The following is a 12008-nucleotide window of genomic DNA, read 5'->3' as shown; positions in this document are numbered from 1 at the left end:
CAGAGGGAGAAGCACGCTCCATGCAGGGAGCACGATACGGGACTCAATCCCAGGTTTCCAGGATCAGGCCCTGGGCCGAAGGCTGTGCTAAACTGCTGAGCCACCTGGGCTGCCCCAGTACTTTGTTTTTTAATGTTTTAATGACTCACTTTGCATACTTTGAGAAAATGTGCATTATTATTATTTTTTTTAATTTAAGACTTAGCACAAGCCAGGTGGGCAGAGGCAGAGGGAGAGGGAGAGAGAGAATCTCAAGCAGACTCCCTATTGACCACAAGCCTGACATAGGGCTCCTGCTCATGACCCTGAGATCAGGACCTGAGCTGAAACCACGAATGGGATGCTCAGCCTATGGCGCCACCCAGGCACTGCTAGAAAACTTGCTTTCTATACCAATTTGTTATTTGCCATTCGTATAAACTTTAAACAGTTTCCAGCATAAGGTTATTTTCTTTTAAGGTTCGGCAGGAATTATTGGAAGAATATGAACAAGTTAAAAACATTGTCAGCACTTTGGAGAGTTTTAAAATGGACAAGCCCCCAGATTTCCCTGTGTCCTGTCAAGATGAACCATTTAGAGATCCTGCTGTTTGGCCACCCCCTGTACCTGCAGAACACAGGTAAATGGGACTTTATATTCTCTTTAGGTACTTTTATAGTTAATTGATATTCAGAGTGAAGAGAGTGAAGCTTTATTTGAATGAAGTATGAAAAATTTGAGGGAGTGTATAAATTTAATACTTGTTTACAGTTTTCACACCTATAGGTTTACAGAGTTTAGTTTGATATAGAAGTAAATCATTTGTCATATATCTTTTAGAATGTTACTATAAATCATAGCAATAGAAATCTGCTAGTCCTAAAATTTATCAGTTAAGTGAGGTCTTTAAGATTTTCTATCAGCGTCAAAACTTGTATGACTTTTTTGCTTTAAAACTTTCTGCTTTAAAAGATTTTAACTTTAGATGAAATGGTGGAGAAATTGGATTCATCTAGTTGGGCTTACAACCACTTTCCAGAGTCATACTGTAGAAGGAACCTTAGCATTTTGTATTCTACAGTCATACTGTAGAAGGAACCTTATTCCAAAAGTTAAAGGTCGGATTCCCTAATGTGGCATATAAAGCTCTAAGTTTATCTCTCTGATGTGCAGCCTATGCATCACCTACATTAAACTTGTCTCTTGTTCTTTCCTGTCTTTTTGTCTTTGCATGATCTATTCTTTCCTCAGGATTCCCATCATTCCCATCTGAGCAACTCATGTTCATTGTTGGACTCTCAGCTCAACTGTATTTTCTCTCTGCAGCCTGTCTCAGTGTGCCCAAACACAGCAGTTTGTTCATAGCAGTTACCTTGTTGCGTTTCTTCACAAAATGAGGAATTTTGCTAGGTCAGGGGCCATGTTTTTATTTTCTCAAAACACATTACAAATAACAAAATTTTACTGCTATACAGTGTTTGGCACATCGTAGGCATTCAACCTACATTGAATGAATAATTCCATTATTTTTACAAGGGAGGAAACTGAGGCCTGAGCGACCCTGACCTTGAAGTTAGGCTAGTTCAACCAGGATCTGAGTTTAGGCCTCTCTGGCTTTCAGTCCCCTTGATTGTGAAGTGGTATTGTGGCCAGAGTGTTGCATCATAGTAAATAATTTTGCCTTTAGTCAATAGCTGTGATCATGTGTTTAACTTGTTGATCTCTTGAAATTTTCTAAGAGCATTTAAAGAACTGTGAAAAGTGGTTAATTTATTCCTTCAGGGTTTTTTCCACTGAGTTACAGATAATTTTATGATTCCTATTATAAAAACACTAGATGATTCTTTTCTGAGGTCTACAACAATATAGCTCTTTTCGCAGATATAACCACTTTCAGGTGATTTGCGTTAAGGTAACCATTATCTTCTCAAAAGGCAACATTTCAGGAATCATAGAGTTGTTACCATGGAAGTTTCACACTAAATACTAAGAAAAAGAAATAATGGCATTTTGATTTATCAGAACTTGAAAATTTTGTGTATGTACCTTAGTTTTTTCCTGAAAGTCATTAATTCAGAAATATACGTCTAGTTTATAGCTAAAAGCTGACGATAACTTCGTTTAGATATAGTTGACATATAACATTATGTCAGTTAAGGTGTGCAATGTATTGATTTGAGATAATCTATATATAGATTTATGACAGTTTGATTACCATGGTAGCATTAGTTAACACCTCCATCATGTCATGTAATTATCCCTCTCTTCTTTCTTTCTTTCTTTCTTTCTTTCTTTCTTTCTTTCTTTCTTTCTTTCTTTCTTTCTTTCTTTCTTTCTTTCTTTCATTATTTTCTTCTTCTTTTTGGTGGGAACAATTAAGATCTAGTTTCTTAGCACCTTTGAAAGTTATAATACAGTATTGTTGTATATTATCTTTATGCTGTGCATTAGATTTCCAGGATTTAATTATCTACTAGTTGCAACTTTATACCCTTAAACATCTTCCCAATTCTTCTCAGCCCCTGGTATTTAACTCTCTATTGTTACAATTTTGTTTTTTTTTTTAGATTTCACATATTAATGAGATCATATAGGATTTGTCTTTTGACTTAGCATAATGCCCTGAAAGTCCATCCTTGTTGCAGATGGCAGGATTTCCTTCTTTTTTATGGCTGAACAATATTCCATTATATATATGTGTGTGTGTGAACATATATATATATTTCATATACATATATTTCACCTCTTTATTCATTCATCTATTGACAGATATTTAGATTGTTTCCATATCTTGGCTATTGCACATAATGCTGCAGTGAACATGGGAGTGCATGTATCTCTTCCATATCATGTTTTCATTTCCTTTGGGCATATACCCAGCAGTGGAATTGATAGATCATTTGGTAGTTCTGTTTTTACTTTTTTTTAAAAGATTTATTTTACGACTTATTTATTTATTCATGAGAGACACAGAGAGAGAGAGAGGCAGGGACATAGGCAGAGGGAGAAACAGGCTCCTTGCAGGGAGCCCGATGCGGGACTCGATCCTGGAACTTGGGATCACAACTTGAGCCAAAGACAGGTGCCCAACCGCTGAGCCACCTAGGCATCCCAATTTTTTTAAAAAGATTGTATTTACTTATTCATGAAATACAAATTTTTTTTTAAATTTTTATTTATTTTATGATAGTCACACACAGAGAGAGAGAGAGAGAGAGAGAGAGAGGGAGAGGCAGAGACATAGGCAGAGGGAGAAGCAGGCTCCATGCACCGGGAGCCCGACGTGGGATTCGATCCGGAGTCTCCAGATCGCGCCCTGGGCCAAAGGCAGGCGCCAAACCGCTGCGCCACCCAGGGATCCCTTATTCATGAGATACAGAGAGAGGCAGAGACATATGCAGAGGGAGAAGCAGGCTCCCTAAAGGGAGCCCAATGCAGGACTTGATCCCAGGACTCTGGGATCATGCCCTGAACGAAGGCAGGTGCTTAACTACTGAGCCACTCAGGCATCCCTATTTTTAATTTTTTGGGGGAACCTCCATACTGTTTTCCATAGTGTCTGAACCAATTTGCATTCCCATTAACAGTGAACAGGCCTCTCTTATTTCTATATTCTTTTTTTTTTCTTTCTATATTCTTGCCAACACTTTCCTCATCTTCTTGATGATAGCCATTCAACAGGTGTGAAGTGCAATCTATCTTTTTTTTTTAATTTTTTTTATTTATTTATGATAGAGAGAGAGAGAGAGAGAGAGAGAGAGGCAGAGACACAGGCAGAGGGAGAAGCAGGCTCCATGCACCGGGAGCCCGACGTGGGATTCGATCCCGGGTCTCCAGGATTGCGCCCTGGGCCAAAGGCAGGCGCCAAACCGCTGTGCCACCCAGGGATCCCATGAAGTGCAATCTAATAGTGGTTTTGATTTGAATTTTCCTGATGATTAGTAATGTTGAGAGTTTTTTTTTTCTGTACCTGTGGGCCATTTTGGATTTCTTTCTTTCTTTCTTTCTTTCTTTCTTTCTTTCTTTCTTTCTTTCGTTCGTTCGTTCGTTCGTTCGTTCTTTCTTTCTTTCTTTCTTTTCTTTCTTTCAAAATATTTTATTTATTTATTCATGTGACACACACACACACACACACACACACACACATACATACAGAGGCAGAGACACAGGCAGAGAAAGGAGAAGCAGGCTCCATGCAGGGAGCTTGATGCAGGACTCGATCTCAGGACTCTGGGATCATGCCCTGAGCCAAAGGCAGGCGCTCAACCACTGAACCACCCAGGGATCTCTAGATGTTTCTTTTAGAAAAATATCATTTGGTTCCTCTGCACATTTTTAAATTAGATTTTGTTGTTGTTGTTGAGTTGTATGAATTCTTTATATATTTTGGATATTAACCCCTTTATATATGGTTTGCAAATATTTTTTCCCATTCAGGAGGTTGTCTTTTCATTTTTGATTGTTTTTTTGCTATGCAGAAGCTTTTTATTTTGATGTAGACTCATTTGATATTTGCTTTTGTTGCTTCTGCTTTTGATGTCATATCCAACATATCATTGCCAACACGAATGTCAAGGTGTTTCTTCCCATGTTTTCTTCTAGAAGTCTTATGATATCAGGCCTTATGTTTAAGTCTTTTAAATCAAATCCAGTTCATTTTTGTGACTGGTGTTAAGATAGGGGTCCAATTTTATTTTTCTGCTTGTGGTTATCCAATTTTCTAAATGCTCTTTGTGGAAAAGATTAATCTTTGCCCACTGAATATTCTTGGCTCTCTTGTCAAATATCAGTTGACCATAAATGCAGGGGTTTATTTCTGCACTCTCTGTTTTGTTCCATTGGTGTCCATGTGTATTTTTATGCCAGTACTGTACTGTTTTAATTACTAAAGCTTTGTATTCTAGTTTGAAATCAGGAAGTGTGATGCCTCTGGCTGTGTTCTTATGATTGCTTTGGCTCTTTGGGATTTTTTTTGTGGTTCCATACAAATTTTAGAGTTTTTTTTTTTTTTTCTATTTCTGTGAAGAATGCAGTTGGAATTTTGATAGGGATAGTTGGGTTGAATGTTTAGATGGCTTTGGGTAGTATAGACATTTCAACAATATTAATCTTCTGATCCATGAACTTGGGATATCTTTCCATCTGTGTTCTCTCCAATTTCTCTCATTAAAGTTTTGTAGTTTTCATTGTGCAGATCTTTCACTTCTTTAGTTAAATGTTTTCCTACATATTTCATTGTTTTTGATGCTATTGTAAATGGGATTGTTGTCTTTCAGATATTTCCTTGTTAGTGTATAGAAACTCAACTGATTTCTGTAAGTTGATTTTATATCCTGCAATTTTACTGAGTTTGTTGATTAGTTCTAAGAGACTTTTGGTTGAGTCTCTAGGGCTTTTTATGTATAAGATCATATCATCTGCAAATAATGACAACTTTTACATCTCATTTCTGATTTCATTGCCTTTATTTTTTGGTTTTGCCTAATTGTGCTAGCTAGTACTTCTAGTACTAAGTTGAGTAAGAATAATGACAGTGGGCACCCTTGTCTTATTCCTGATCTTAAAGCAGAAGCTTTCCATATTCACTTTGAAGTATGATGTTAGTTGTGGGCTTAATTATATATGGCCTTTGTTATGTTGAGGTATGTTCCTTCTATACCCAATTTGTGGAAATTTTGTTTTTTAAATCATGAAAGACTGTCATATTTTGTCAAGTGCCTTTTTTTTTTTTGCATCCATTGAGATGTTCGTATGATTTTTATTTTTCATTCTGTTAATGCATTGTGTCACATTTGTTGATTTGTGTATGTTGAATCATTCTGATGTCCCAGGTATAAATCCTGTTTGGTCATGGTGTATAATCTTCTCAGTATATTGTTGAATTCATATTCAATGGAATATTTTGCTAATACTTTATTAAGACTTTTTGTATTTCTGGGGTACCTGGGTGGCTCAGTGGGCTAAGTGTCTGCCACTTAGGTCATGATCCCAGGGTCCTGGGATCAAGTCCCACATCAGGCTCCTTGCTCAGTGGGGAGTCTGCTTCTCACTCTCCCTTTGCCTGCTCCTTTCTCTGCTTGTATGTGTGCTCTGTTAAATAAATAAATAAAATATTAAAAAAAGAATTTTTGTATTCCTTAGGGATATTGGTCTATAGTTTTCTTGTAGTATCCTTATCAGGCTTTAATATTAGAGTAATGCTCCCTTATAGAATGAATTTGGAAGTGTCCCCTCTTTTTGATTTTTTGAAAGAGTATGAAGATTCATGTAAACTGTACTTTAAATGTTTGGTAGAATTTGCCAGTGAAGTCACTTAGTCCTGGGAATAATTTACAGTATAGAGAATACCTGTTTTGAATTGCTAGAGCACCGTGATGTAGCATTGGCTACAGATATTAACTCTAATATTTGTGGCTCAAACTGAATAAAAAAGTGTGGCTGGCATTTGCCCATTGATGAACACTTACCTGAAAACCTATTAGAGAAGTATTAGCTCATCATTTCCTTTTATTTGTCCTCCCTTAACTCCCCATAATGCAGATCTTATTTTTATGCTTGTGTTTTAATCCTTACTTTTAATGAAAGTGACAGATGAATGGACCAGAATGTATTTCTCTGAACCTCCTTTCAACATATTAAAAGAATTTTTCCCTATATGTAGCCATTGTAGATAATGTGTCTTTTCCTGTATGGATCAGAATAAAAAGCAAATCCATGACTCTATACTGTCTGGGGAGAGAAAAAGATTCTTATTCCCATGTGTGTCATCACCAACAATAGAAAAATATCCAACAACTTCACAAGATTCTACTAGTGAATGAATTCTGTATAATATTTGAGTATTCATGGGCTAATAATAAATAATAAGTTTATAAGTTTAGATTTGAAAGTTTTGAGAGGTTAGAGTTTTTATTTATTTATTTTTAAAGATTTTATTTATTTATTTGAGAGAGTGCGAAAGGGAGGCCGGGGGAGGGAGAAACAGACTCCTCACTGAGCAGGGAGACTGCCGCAGGGCTCTCTCCAAGGACCCTGGGATCATGAGCTGAGCTGAAGGTAGACACTTAACCAACTGGGCCACCCAGGTGCCCTGGGAGGTTAGAGTTCTATGTTTTTCTCCTTTTACAATTTGGTTTCTTCTACAGATCACAGAAAACAAAATGTAATGAAATTTCCATCTAGAGATAGTGAGTAATGGTTATATTCCTTAGATAGTCTTGTGGTAATGGGAAGACACTTGACTTAAGTCCATGAGATCTGAATTTGAATTCTTTTCTTGCAACTTACTTGCTTTCAGACCTTGAGTGAGTTATTTAATCTCTCCAAATGTTAGTTTCGTTATCTGTAAGACGGGAATTTCTACCTCATGGAATTAATTGGAAGAGTTTAATGTCTAAGACAGTAACTGACATGTAATCAATTATTAAAATGAATGGTCAACTCTGGAATAAAGTAATACCATTTTTTTTTTCCAGATAAAAAGAGAATGATCATTCTACATAAATCCTTTGTTTTCTGAAATATTTTGAATAACTCTGGCAGAGAAGATAATCTTTTTTTTTTTTTTTATGATAGTCAGAGAGAGAGAGAGAGAGAGAGAGGCAGAGACACAGGCAGAGGGAGAAGGAGGCTCCATGCACCGGGAGCCTGATGTGGGATTCGACCCCGGGTCTCCAGGATCGCACCCTGGGCTAAAGGCAGGCGCCAAACCGCTGCGCCACCCAGGGATCCCGATAATCGTTTTTTTATGTCCAAGTCTTGTGAAGTTTGTGATCATTATTAAAGAAGGGATGACGACTAATTATTGGTCACTTACTATATGTTTTATAAGCATTATCTTATTTAAACCTCCAATAATCCCATGAAATAGCTACTATTATTGTTTGCCCATATTACTATTGCTAACTTCTTATTATGAACCCTATTGAGAGCTGAGGAAATTGAAGCTCACAGAGTTTGTTATTTTCTCAAAGTCATCTGAATAAGTGAGTGCCAGAACAGGATTTGAACTCAAATCTTCTCAACTTATTTATATCCATTTTATTGTGTGTTTTTTTTTTACAGATATTTAGTGGTATCTGTAGGCTTTAATATACATCTATATATCCTAATGCGTATATAGATCTATTATCTATTTGATTAAATTCTTATTAGAGGTTGTAAGAGAATAAAGAAGCTGAAAATACTTAATGAAATAAATATTGGTATTTTACATATAGTTAATTTTTTTTCTGTGGGAACACCACACTGAAATTACAGTATGAGTCAGTAGGAAAATATAACTTACCTTGTTTTGTATCAAGTGTTTCTGGGATGCATCTGATGTTTTTGGCATTAGTTACTAATCTGGTAACCCTGCTTGTGGGTCTGTCCTTTTTACTTAATGGAATTTTAGCACAAAACTTCTCTATCCATGTTTCTGCACACCAAGGTAATCTGTATCTTGTGGTTTCCAGCTCTGGTTTGCCACATTGTTCAAGTTATACCTTAAAAGTCATGTGTCTGCTGAATTTAATCAGGATCTTGTTTTTTTTTTTTTTTTTAAATTTTTTTTTTTTATTTATTTACGATAGTCACAGAGAGACAGAGAGAGAGAGAGAGAGAGAGGCAGAGACACAGGCAGATGGAGAAGCAGGCTCCATGCACCGGGAGCCCGACGTGGGATTCGATCCTGGGTCTCCAGGATCGCGCCCCGGGCCAAAGGCAGGCGCCAAACCGCTGCGCCACCCAGGGATCCCAATCAGGATCTTGTTTTAAATCACCAGCAGCTGCTTGGAAAAATCAAAACAATCTTTGAAAATGAGTTAAATTCATTGCCTTAAACGTGGGGAAATTGAGCTACAAGCAGTTTATGATGGGGGAGAGTGGCAATATTAGAACTAAACTCCAGAGAGACGAAGCCTCCCCATCATTCTTAGTGTCATAAGTTACAGGGTATTTTTGTATTAATTAAATTACTTATAAGAATTTCCATGTAAGTTTATTAAATGCATTCTCTTTAATGAGACTATTTGAAAATGGTCTCTCCAGGTGAGATCTGAAGCAATGGAACATATTTTCTGCATTGGAGCAATATTTTGTATAGCATACATTCAATAAACTATTGAATGTGTTAGGGCTTTTTAAGTTACAGCTTTTGGAATAGATGGCAGTAAGAATAGGATCCACAAGCCTGAAATTAATCATTGGCTTATTCTGTATAGGTAAAATAGAACTCTAATAGGCCTTCCAATGTTGTTTCATCTGGAACCAAAGAAAATGACACAATATGTTTCTGTGTACATAGAAATAGTAAGATTGTTTTTTATCCAGTTTGTGTTATTCCTCTTTGAGGAAATTCTTACTGACTTGGTATAAAGTTGTTGCTTTGTTTCTTTGGGTACCCAAATAGATTAAGTTACTGCCAGTGTTTTAAATCTCAATTTGCAGTGGGAAAAGATCAAGTAGGGCCGATGTTGAGTACCCATAGAGCATAGACTGTTATCTCATCCTTACAGGCATTTCATCCAGACTCTCGTTCAGTTATTTTTCTGGGATTATGAGGCAGGAGAGCAAGTTTTGTGTGTGTGTGTTTTTTTTTGTTTTTAACAGTTCCACCACTAATTGAGTAGTCCTCCAAGTTAAGTTCCCTTCTCCTTGCCTCATTGTTTCCTTGTAAAATGTATATTATGATGAGATTGTTTTGTAAAATCATTTTGAAGTCATAGGAAGAAACATACTATATCATTGATATATCCAACATTTATTTTATGAACATTTGTCATATGCTAGGCATGATCTTTAGCCTTGTGGAAAGTATAAAGCTCAGGGACACCTCCACAGATCTTGGCCTCCAGAAACCAATAAGAGAAAATAACCCAGGCATCCTGGAAAGCTTGAGCTAGGATGCTGGCACCTATTACATGCCAAGTACTGTGTCACATGCTGGTACTATGCTGGGGATATGGGGGGATTCAGAAACAGACACAGTCCTTGCCTTTTTAAGCATACGGTCTTGTAAAGTGAGTGTGAGAGCCATTAGTGAAGTAGAATGGACAGGATTTGATGATTAATGAAATACAGAGAATTGAGAGAAAAATTGGAGTAGGTGATGAAATTTTTAGATCATGCTGTTTAATAGGAGTTGGAAATGAGAAGCAGAACTTAAGAGAGATGGGATTAGTGTTTAGTTATTTAGGAATCATCAGCAGGTGAGAAATTTTAAGAAGGAAAATTTAATGTCATGTCATGTGTCATATGTGGAATAGATTATTTGTCTAATGATTTGCAGGTTGAGATTATACTCATTTTAAAAAAACATTCTAGAGTCCTATTCTCTTCCCAAATTCTATTTCTGGAGGACGGAGTGGACTTATTTTTAGACTGTGGGTAGCTAGCAGTGTTGATTAACCACAGTAACTGACATTTGTGGAATTCCTAATTGTGAATCAGGTACTGTGCTAACAAACTCTTTACATGCTTTATTTCTTAATTCTCACAATCATCTTCTAAAATAGATCCTTTTATTATCATCTTTCAAGAAGAAATTGAGGTTTAATGATTCTGTTAAATAACTTCACCTAATTCTGCATGTAGGTAAAGTAAGGTAAGGAATTGAAAATTTTACTGGATTTAGCAGCATGGAGCTCATTGGTGTCTGTGATGAATAGTTCTTGTGGAATGGTAGCAAATAATGGAGTTGGTTCAGAGAATGGGCAGAGAGGAATGGAAAACAATGAGTAGTATATATAATTCTTCACTGAATCTTGCTGACGAGGGGAGCAGAGAAATTAAGTGGTAGTTGGGGAAGATACAGAGTCAGGATTTGTTGTTTTAAGAGAGGAGGGGGTTAGCAAGATGTTTGTAGGCTGGTGAGAAAGCTGCAGGGGAGGGGGAGACCAGGATGATACCAGGAATGGAGGGAACTAAATCAGAGGCAGGGTAATGGGGTGGACAAGGGGAGATGGGGCTTAGTGTACAAGAGCAACTGAGTCAGAGTAACTGAAGGGAAGTCCTGTAGTTACAGGAGCATGGATGTAGAATTTGGGGAAGTTCTTTTCTGGTTATTTCAATGAGGGATAAAAAGCAAGCAAGATCATCTGAGAGTGAAGACAGAAGGAGATGTTTTCCAGGGTCTAAATTCTCATCAAAAGCATCCTAAGAGTGGAGAGTCATTTAATTTGGCTATATTATTTTATTTTTGTGTAAGTTTTTTCTCAGGAGCATTTGTTTTATTTTGTAGAACTCATTTGAAATCTTTATTTTGGAATTCGAGATATTTATTCAATAAGTGCCTAAAAACTTGGTATTTCTACCTTTTTTTATGTTACAGAAAAGACAACTGAAAGATAGAAATTTTAATTCATTAGAGATAAACTAAGGAATGGGAACAAGATAGTGGTAAGTCAGAACAAACTCCTAACACATTACTTTTCAATTTTTATTGGAAAAGAATCTTTGCCTTGCTGCATTTGAGCTACTGTCAGTCCCCCTCTTTGCTCCTTTGGCAAACTGCTGTCATGTGTAGTGTGCCTGTAATGCCTTGCACGGCTGTGCTTTCCTGAATAACTGGAAATCTTGGATCTCCATCATTGAGGTATTGGGACTGAATTCTTGAAGATCACTTCTTGCTTGAATAATGGAATGCATATTCTCAAGACTCACTGTATTTAACTTTTATACTATTTGATAATGTTTACCATCTTTCTTCCTTGGAACTTTCTTCTTTAGGGCTTCTGTGACATTACAGTATTCTCCTTTTCTTCTTCCTTTTTTTCTTTTTTAATTGCGGCCTCTTCTCTTTCTCTTATAGCCACCTTTTGTTCACTAGTCCTCATCCCTCTGCTCTTTATTCAGTTCTGCTCAACATACCCAGCACCCGCTGTGTACTAGGTAGTATGGATGCAAAGAACAGGAGGAAGGAAGATTTCTGCCCTTTAGGAGCTCAGATTTTAGGAAGGTTGTTTGCTATGCTAGGTACTTGATAATTAGCGAGGCTTTGAGAGTTCATCCTAACTCTGTCACTTAGTGTCTGTGAGGACAAGTCATT

At 36.9% G+C, this 12008-nt stretch overlaps 1 protein-coding gene across 2 annotated transcripts in view; it reads left to right on the top strand.

Moving 5' to 3' along the window:
* KATNAL1 (katanin catalytic subunit A1 like 1) overlaps positions 1–12008 on the top strand; it is a 79326-nt gene that overhangs the window by 22828 nt on the left and 44490 nt on the right. For both annotated transcript variants that reach the window (XM_055317319.1, XM_055317321.1), the window contains exon 3: positions 460–620. In XM_055317319.1, coding sequence (XP_055173294.1) covers positions 460–620 — 161 coding nt within the window. The remainder of the gene's footprint in view (positions 1–459; positions 621–12008) is intronic.

This window comes from Nyctereutes procyonoides, unplaced genomic scaffold, assembly GCF_905146905.1.
Source record: "Nyctereutes procyonoides isolate TBG_1078 unplaced genomic scaffold, NYPRO_anot_genome, whole genome shotgun sequence".
Taxonomy (NCBI): Eukaryota; Metazoa; Chordata; class Mammalia; order Carnivora; family Canidae; genus Nyctereutes; species Nyctereutes procyonoides.
This window is presented reverse-complemented; position numbering and strand designations above follow the sequence as displayed.